This window comes from Nansenia antarctica (assembly GCF_963989245.1).
Source record: "Nansenia antarctica genome assembly, chromosome: 7".
In the NCBI taxonomy this organism is placed as follows: Eukaryota; Metazoa; Chordata; class Actinopteri; order Argentiniformes; family Microstomatidae; genus Nansenia; species Nansenia antarctica.
Window position 1 is genome coordinate 55770013 of NC_137677.1, and position 10157 is coordinate 55780169.

Sequence of the window (10157 nt, forward strand, 5' to 3'; positions counted from 1 at the left end):
GAGATGAGATGAGATAATGTTTATTGCCATTTATGCATACACATTAAGCATACACATATAGGAATTTGATTTGGCGTTACAGTAAGAGCATTTCTAAATGCAATGCAAACAAAACAACACAGGACAGACAGCAGTGCAGACAGAACACAACAAACTGTAAAACCATAGCTGCCATGTGCGGCGTATTTTATAAATACCATCTTGTAGTCGTGCAGAGAGCCTCACACAAAGTTTAGTTTTTTCTGTGGTCACTCCATCAAAGACAGCAGAATGAACTTCCTGTCAGGTAGACATAGCATGCAATTAGCAGCTTTCTCCCTTCCATTGCAGCTCCTTTCTGGCAAGGTGATCAATCGCCTGGGGGATGCCTGGGGGGGAAAGTGGGGGAGAGTGGTGGGAGAAGAGGGGGAGGCGGAGGAGTGGGTCTTGTCTGGGGTACTCACAGCTAATTGAGTGTGTTGAGGATTGCGGCAGGCCTAAGCTGGGTATTAAATAATGTGTTTCCCTACTCCCTGTGCTGGCTATTCCAGGTGACGGGGTGCGGAAGGCCATGAGCGGAATACTGAAGAGGAAGTTTGAGGAGGTGGAGGCCTCCTCTTCTCCGTGCTCGTCCTTGCGGGAGTCCGACGAGGAGGTCTCCTGCAGTGAGAGTGGCGACAGCAGTGACAGTGTCAACCCCTCCACCTCAGGCCCCTTCACCCGTAAGTCACCACACACACACACACACACACACACACACACACACACACACACACACACACACACACACACACACACACACAGACACATGACACATGCTCATCAATATGGCCAACACTTACACTGACACCAAGAAACAAATCTACAGCGCATGCATCACAGTATTATATCATGTTGACAGAGAAGCATTTTTAAATAAAGAAAGCATCATTATGATGTTGCCTCTCTGTCATGTTACATAATTAACTTGTTCATCTATTGATTGGGTGCCTATTGAGATGTCCAGTCATGTTATCTCATAATTCTTACATTGATGACTGTCAGATCTGTGTAAATGAAGTGCATATTGAATCACAATACAACCTACATCATAAAACATCAATCAGATTACACCATTGTTGATGTAATGAACAGGCAATCTGCGTCAATCTGTGCTTTAAAACAAGTGTCAGCAGGCCCTGCCAGCCAGATGGATGAGCTGATGTACTCTAGTCTAGTCTCTCTCTACCCATGTATATACAGTATGTGTGTGTGTGTGTGTGTGTGTGTGTGTGTGTGTGTGTATGCAGAGCCACTTGTGTGTACCATTCTCCAAGAAGCTCTACAGTATGTACTGATGTCTCAATCAATCAGTCGATCAATCAATCAATCAATCAATCAGTCAGTCAGTCAGTCAGTCAAGTAAACCTGTGTCCCAGAGTACTTTTTTTTTATCTGTGTACTTGTTTTAAGATTTGATGTTGAAGCTGACATGGCTGAATATTGGTGGGAAACTTGAGAGAACTGGTTTAAGCTGTGTTTGGGTGACACAAACGGGTCTTCAGTAGCACCTGAAGACACCAGGTTGTCGTTGTAAACATTGTCTACCTCCCTATGATAATGTCCTTATTTGGCTTACCTGGTGAAATGAGGGTCCAATAAATAAACACCGATACAACTTGGCTCTAGTTTATCCTGTGTTTGAGAGACAGAGCCCTTCACAGTGGTGAAACCATGGTTTCCCTAGGGCTTCTGAGATGTCTATGTCAGCTGCTGTTGATCCAGGTTGGAGGAAGTTAGCATTAGCTAGGCTAGGCCAGGGGATCAGAGAGCTCTTTACCACGCATCACAGCACACACATCCCCCAGCCTCTCCCCAGTAGAGATGTATCACACAGTGGCAGGCATGGTGCTAAGATGTAGCATTGTTGCCTGGAGTGTACAAGCCAGTCTTGGATAGGATAAGCAGTGTGTTAGTGTTTGAGAAACAAAAAGATCTCCTTGTGTGTTTGCTTTAGTGGAGCATCTTAAAGCCTTGAAACATGTAGAGGTGTTTGATTGGTAGAAGCCTACCGTGTATTCTCATAGAAACGTTTACATACAAGCTACATGACAATCATAAAAGAAATACTGAGTAGGTAGCTAACACGACTCATTCTAAGACCAGTGCACTAAACATCTTTCTTAATAATAATAGAGCCAGTTCTCAACTGGACAACTTGACACATTGCCATATTGGTAATGAATGCATTGTCCTTATGGCATGCTGGGGTGGGGAGCTGTTGGAACCAGATGGTTCCCATTTTCCCAGTGTGTCTGACATGGACTGAGTGCTGGGAAAAGCTGTGTGTGTCTGTGTGTGTGTCTGTGTGTGTCTGTGTGTGTCTGTGAACGGAACCACTCCACATCTCCAGGCCAGTAGGGTGGAGAGAGATTATTTATGCTCCGTTGTTGCTCTCCTCTCCACTCCGCCCCTCCCTCCCTCTCTCTCTGTCCTTAAAAAGCCACAGAGGGAACTAGCATGCCAAGTGGTAGAGTAGAGATGATGAAATGAAATCCTGCCCTACAGAGCTGGATCTAGTTAGAGGAAGTCCCTGAAGGCGAGCAGCAAGGCCATAGAGGGGCTAGGTAAATAACAAGTCATATATCTGGCATGTAATGTTTGGTAAATGAGCTATAAACACATGTTTTATCTTAGTATGGCTACATCATCATGGGGAAAATACCAAATGCAAAAGCATAGGCAGGCTCTCTAGTTATACTGTACTCATCTAAATGAATGCTTTCTCTTGTAAACAGTGGCATTGTTCTTGTATGCAAATGTTCTTGTCGCTTTACCTTTTCGTCCATGTCTGATTGAAAAGCCCTGGTTTTCAATTTGAGATATATTTATACAATACACATACTTTGTATACAGTATGACAGCTATCACTGTCATTGTGTTGAATAAGTCTTCCCCGTCTTCTCTCGCTTCGTCCCTTCTCCACCGTAGCTGATTCCATACTGAAGAGAGAGAAGCGTCTGAGGACGAGGAGGGTGCATTTTGAGAAGGTGACGGTGTACTACTTTGGCCGGCGGCAGGGCTTCACCAGTGTGCCCAGCCAGGGAGGCAGCACCCTGGGCATGTCCAACAGACACAGCTGGGTCAGACAATACTCCCTGGGGGAGTTTGCCCTGGAACAGGAGAGGATCCACAGAGACATGCTACGAGACCACCTGAAAGAGGAGAAACTCAACTCTGTTAAACTTAAGGTAAAGGAACGCTGCTACCGAAACATGTGACAGCAGCTGGTGAAAGCGGGAACAATGACACACTCGCTAGTCAAGCCAAAATATTGTAATGCAATGGATTCGGTGAGTAATCCCCACTACTACCTAGTTAGTGTAGAGTAGTGGGGATTACTCACCGAATCCATTGCATTGTGATATTTTGGCTTGACTAGCGAGTGTGTCGTTGATTTTCAACGTCGAAATGTATTTAAAATTTTCAAAATAAAAGCCTGAACATTCTGATTGGTTGGCGACTTGTTCCCGCTTTAACCAGCTGCTGTCACACATGAGTTTACATTGGTGAAAGTGCAGTGCTGAAAAAAACATCTGTAATTGTTGAATATTGGATTTCCTGTACACCATTGTTGGAGAGGAGTATTATACATGTAGGCTGTTGATGCTGCTGTAACGGAAAGTCTAGAAGGAACGTTATTATAGCAGATCTTGTTCGGTCGTATACAGTACAGCATGTTACATGTTGTGAAATGCTAACTCTGAATCCTGCTCCAAGCAGCGGCAGCATATCATTGGATTTCAGCAGGCTGCAATGCTTACTCTTCAAAGCGGACTGAATTTGATCCCCTCTCTCTGGTTTTCAGCTGACTAAGAACGGCACGGTGGAGTCGGAGGAAGCCAACACTCTCACGGTGGAGGACATCTCTGACGACGATATCGACCTGGACAACACAGAGGTGGATGAGTACTTCTTCCTGCAGCCCCTCACCACCAAGAAGCGGCGGGCGCTGCTGAGGTCCTCGGGGGTGAAGAAGATTGACGTGGAGGAGAAGCATGAGCTGCGGGCCATCAGGGTGTCCAGGGAGGACTGTGGCTGTGATTGCAGGGTGTTCTGTGACCCAGAAACCTGCGCCTGCAGCGTAGCAGGAATCAAATGCCAGGTACAGTACAACACCTCCCCTTGTGTAGTAACCAGGCCCAGAGATACACACTACTACTCACTACTTACACTACACACCCTGATGGAATACTCCCCTTTTAGCCCCATCTACTGTATGTCACTGGAGGCAAACACATTTTAACAAGAGGCTAATCAAGCAATCAAATAATTGAGCCAAAACATGGAAGCACTATTATTTACAGTAGTTTATTTTTATTGCCAAATACAGTGTCCCGTGTAAGTAATGGGACAGTGAAGCATTTTTTCTTCATTTGGAAAGGAGAATCATTCTGCAGTACCTATCCAGCACCTATATTATTGTCGAAATTGTCAAAAAAAGTATATTTTCACATGAAATGTTTTGCGTTGTGGCAGGTTGACCGCATGTCGTTCCCATGTGGCTGCACAAAGGAGGGCTGTAGTAACGCAGCAGGGAGGGTGGAGTTTAACCCCATCCGCGTGCGAACCCACTTCCTCCACACTATCATGAAGCTGGAGCTGGAGAAGAGCCGTGAGCAGCAGCAGGCGTCCCCTGCCAACGGTGGTTATCATGGCGAAACCAATGGCAACGGCCATCATGGCAACCCCCTGGTCCAGACCCCGCACAGCCTGGAGTACTCACTGTCAGACCCCGTCCAGCAGTCTGCTATCATGCACCTCCAGACAGCTGAAGACATGGAGGAGCCCCTAGATGAAGAAGATGAGGATGATGATGAGGAGGAGGATGAGGAGGAGGATAATGAGGAAGACGAAGAGGATGAAGAGGAGAGCAGTAGCTTATGCAGCGGGCTGTCTGACTCCAGTACTCAGAGTTTAGCGAACAGTGATTCTGAGGAAGAGGATGATGATGAGGATGATGATGATGAAGGTAAGTCAGAGGACTTTGAGGATGGGATGACCACTACACCTCCTGTGTCCCACACTGAGGTCGTCCCCCTGTCCTCTGTGTTGTGTTACTCGGACGGCGCCGTGGCACATGACAACCACATCAATGGAAACTCTTATTTAATCAACTCCTCGGCTGATTATTACCAGCTGGAGAACTCTAGCGCTGCCTCGGCCAATGGGCCGGCCGGCCAGCCCAGCGAACCCTACGGAGAGGCCTTAGCATTCGCTGCCTCAGCCAATGGGCTGCCGGCCAGCCAGCCCAGTGAACCCTACGGAGAGGCCTTAGCATTCCAAGACACAGTTAGCACTAGCAACGGGAACATGCCACCAGGACCATTCAACATGGCTGCCGAGCCATACACAGACTACGCCAACCAGGCTGAGGAACATTGCACAGCAACAAATAACCCTTTTACTCTGACCAACAGTGCACCATCCACTGCCATTGGGTGCTGCACGCCTGACCAGGAAAACAACATCCAATCCAATGGAACATTCCACGAGAAGCCTGAGGGCCACGGTCAGGTGGAGTTCCAGAACTATCTGAACAACAACAACTCTAAGGAGGCCTATGGTGGGAATGGGAAGTGTTTAGCGGCAGAACTGCCAAAGGAAGTGTCTAGTAGTGTTAATGGTCTCCCCGAGGGTCCGTCTCGAGCAGACAATACCAAGACCCCTCCATTACCCGAGCATTGCTCTGAGGTCACACCTGTTTAGTGGGCCTCGCCTGTTTAGGTGTCTTTCATTGTGTGTCTTTTCTTAATTGAACAAACCTGACCAATTGGTATTCATTGGGAGGTATTTCATGGCCTTTCAAAGCAGAACTAGAAATTCAAAGCAATTGCAGTGCAAGACCATAGCCTACATTTTGATTTCAAATGATTTAACCACAGGTTCCACGATGGGAAAACATGTTTCATGACCGCCGCAGGTCACCAGTATTCTTAACTGCAAGTTGGAAACAGCCAACAAAAAACGTAATACTGTAAGACTGTGCAATGTAATCTTGTAATTTCTAAAGTAAAGTTATAGTTTTAAGCAGATATTGTAGATGGAACTTTTCTATGTCTATGTGTCAAATGTGCGGAAAAAAAGACGCTTATTGTCACAGTTTATTTATTGGTTCTGAAGTATGTGTATACTTATAAGTGTTTTGATAATGATAAGCATGTTATTTTGGGTTCTCAATGGCATTTATGAGAAATTGATCATGGGTTTATAAGCAAGCTATATCAATGTACTGTTACTGTACAAACATTATTTTTGTGTTGTCACTTGTAATCCATGCTTTTCTATGGTTTGGAAAAGCATGAACCACTCTCTATAAATTATAGTAATAACAATGCTTTCTTTTGGATTACGCTGCAGAGAGGATAATTTGATTGGAGACATCCAAATAGTGAAAATGATTCACAGCTGCTGTTTGCACTTATGTACAAGGGTCAGATGCCATGCAGTTTGTATGATAGATACAGTCCTTGATACTTGTACTTGTTGTTTTAAGTTGAAAATGTGGCTCCTCTCTTTAGATTTTACTTCTTAAAACCATTATGAGTGGAGTAAAATCATTGACTGGTTCTACGTCATTTAACCATTTTGTTGACGGTGTTTACAGGGATATACTAATGTAGCACTTTGACACATCTCAAAGACCATATCAAAATGATGAAATGAAAGAGAAGAATGAAAAGGTCTATGGGAACAACAGGACAACATCATGATAATTAACAGTATGTGTGTATATGTACAGTACCAGTCAAAGGTTTGGACACACCTTCACATTGAAAATGAATGAGACGCTGTGTCCAAACTTTTGACTGGTACTGTATATACTGGTACATATATATTTATATATATGCATACATACACACATACTGTTATATTATATATATATATATATATATATATATATATATATATATATATATATATATATATATATATATATAACCATATTGGAGCTTCAGTTCAAATGAATATACGACATCTATTAACTTAGATTTGATATTATTACTATTACTTGACATAATGTGATATAATATGTTTGAATAATAGATAACACTTAAACACTTAAAAACTGGGGACAATAGATGTGACTTGTTTCTCCAGAGTTGGATGAGCAAATGTTTACATTGACATTCCATTCTCTTATGACAACTTCAATAGCTACTGTTCATGAAGATGCTGTATGGTGTGAAATGATAATTAAACAAGTATAAATGATCATTAGAGTCTGAAGTGCAATAGTTTCAGAAAAAAGGAGGTGTCGGAAACAACCATCTTTAAAGGTTTTCATGAGGGGTAATGATAAACTGTCACTGTATTTCATACTCTTGGCAGCACCATCACTCTCATACATGGAATACAGACGAGCAGTTATTAGTTATTCTTCATTCAAGGTTGGACAATCAAAGGTTGATATCAAACCCCATGCTTTATATATCAGCACCAAATTATATGACTGGCCACACCATAAGCATGTAGAGGAAAAACAGTTAATATGATTTGCCATGAAATCAGTACATATCTTTTACCCCTCACTGGAAATGACTTAAATGGAAAGGATATCGAATGGAATGCTCCAGATTTATCCAACGCTTCAAAAACGATTATGGGACAGCAATAATTCAACACAGCATTTACAATGATATACCCTTTAGAGAACTGAGTAATTTGCTCCCTAAATTCCCTCACCATGAGAGGTTCGCTCCTGCATGTCTCCCTGTGCCTCTGCCAAGCCTACAAAGTGTGTATCCATCCGACATGATCATAATGGTCAGTTCTGGGTTCTGCTCTTGAATGAAACACACAGTGGCAAGGTTCTCTCACCTCAGTGACAAAACAAAGTGTATTATACAGCTGTCAGGCAATCAATGCTATGAATGTGGCGTACACAGTGTCAGAGTGCCAAAGCATATTTATAAGAGAGGGCGAGATACAGTGACATTGCATCCAGTTAAGTAATTCTGCTGTGTTTATGATTTTCTGTATTTATTATGAATGATATATTGAAATGTGTATTTATTGTGGTTTATTGAAACAGTCTGTATTGCATTTCTTTTTTTTAACAAAAAAAAACACACTTTTCTGTCTTAAAATTGTCATATGTTTCATGATGGTTGTGAATTGTACAGCTCCATGTGCCTGGTTTATTTGAGTTGATTATTATGCTCTTTGATTCTGTGAAACAGAATACTTTTTGCACAAAATGGTATAGCTTAATGTTTCAATATGTGTTTTGGTTTCTGATTGTAAGATAAAGCCAAACTTCTTTCTTTTTTTGCTTTTTAACAATACATGACTTTGAAATAAAATGAAATGAAACCATGTGCAACACCTCTTCAACTTTTAGTTTGTGTAATAAAAAAAACAATGAATTTGTTTAGTAGAAATGTTTAGTCCAGGCATGATGGCCCAGAAGACTGGAGTATTACAAATGATGACAATGCATGCATGATGATGGATTCCTTTGTACATAGTGCCCCCTCCTGTTCAAAAAAATACTCACAATTGTGAAGCGGTAGTCTGCGTCAACTGATGAATGACACTTTCAATACAGAATGTGTTAGACAAACGGAAAAGCTCAAGTATCCAGGCATTAAAGGCACACTCTCTTTGCATTAGAATGTCATGTGTGGACAGATAGATCACTACCATACTGTAGATTATCCAGATCTCTGGCACAGACATATTCAATGTTTTACAATATCCCCTTGTCAGTCAATACTCTGCACCCATGGACATGAACTGGCCTGTATCCTTGCATCAAAACACTGAAGTTTCAGGATTGTTGGATGCTTGACTAAGACACCATAAAACTCTACTTGAAATGTAATATACAAATGTACACTCGTACGCTAAATAATATGTTGTAAACCAAGTATAAATGTTTCCCTTTCTACAGACACCATTGTAACATGATACATAAAGGGAAAATAAATGTCATTTGTATCACAAGATAACATAAATCTAAATATAGACGAAATTAAGCATGTTAAAAGCATACAACTACTGTATATAACCTACCATTGGAGAAACAATGAAAACCCCAAATAACCCTTTTTGTAAAAACTAAACAAAAAACCCCTCAATCTTAGCAATAAAAAACCTTCACATCAAATTGGTTTACAATACCGGTAGGTCAAACTAAGAAAATACAGTCATTAATGTAAAACTAAATATAAAATAAATTGGAGGATACAAAATCAGATGTATACTGTCAAACGTGACCAGGGTGACAAATAGCTATAGTTGTATTGTAATAACAATAGCTAGTTTCAAATACCATTGCTGTGGAATATCATCCCTTCTCCCCCACATTAGTTCATAAAGTAGATCATAAATTCAAAGGCACTGTATGGTCGATGTGTTATCATTCTGTAGGCCTATCTACTGCTCAGGAGAACCAGACGGATGAGGGGAGCATAAGCTCCCTCTAAGGATAATAGAAAATTATGTATTTTCAGTGCTCTCCTGATCTTATAAAATGACTTGGCATAATAAAAAGAGGCAGTAGTGGTACATATTGAATAAACTATATCATAAACATTAATTTCAATAGAAAATAATAATCCCTTAATGAGTCTTTGGTGAAAAGTGTTGTTTTCTGTGTTCTGTGCAAACAGAACAAGCCCTATTACATTACTTATTTTGTTGGTTTTCACAAACATTTATAAATTATTCAGTGTGGGCAATAAAGAGCATGCCCTTGATATTAAATACAATGTTATGTTGATTTTCCCTAAGGAGGACAAACTCAAAGGGGAAATAATCAAAGAAACAGGACTCAATAGTGGCATCCTTCAAAAGAACATCACTCTTCATATTTCCATCCAAAGGCAATTCACAGTTCCTAGTAAGGCCGTCTTTATCAAACCTACAGACAGAGTCTTGACTTGAATGAAGAACATAATTTCTCAACCCAAATCATGGTAAAAACAAAAAGCAAGAGAAATTAAAAGTCTTCAGTACAAGCTCAAATGCTTCCTTCCGGAGGTTGCATATTTTCCTTGAAAAATCCAACTTTCCAGCAGCAGTTCTTCCACGTATAAAAATAAATAAAAATTCAATTTGATAATAAATTTAAAAATGTATGCCAATTGCTTTTTTGTTAATGTTCCTAGTACACCCATGAACAGGTTTTGTCC

At 41.4% G+C, this 10157-nt stretch overlaps 1 protein-coding gene across 1 annotated transcript; it reads left to right on the forward strand.

Moving 5' to 3' along the window:
• Nucleotides 1-550: 550 nt before the first annotated feature.
• Nucleotides 551-5727, forward strand: csrnp3 (cysteine-serine-rich nuclear protein 3; the record flags this gene model as incomplete). The annotated part of the gene is made up of 4 exons (XM_080536940.1): nucleotides 551-701; nucleotides 2950-3209; nucleotides 3827-4123; nucleotides 4498-5727. 4 exons carry the CDS (start codon nucleotides 551-553, stop codon nucleotides 5725-5727), a joined length of 1938 nt encoding a protein of 645 aa, XP_080393066.1.
• Between the last annotated feature and the right edge of the window lie 4430 nt (nucleotides 5728-10157).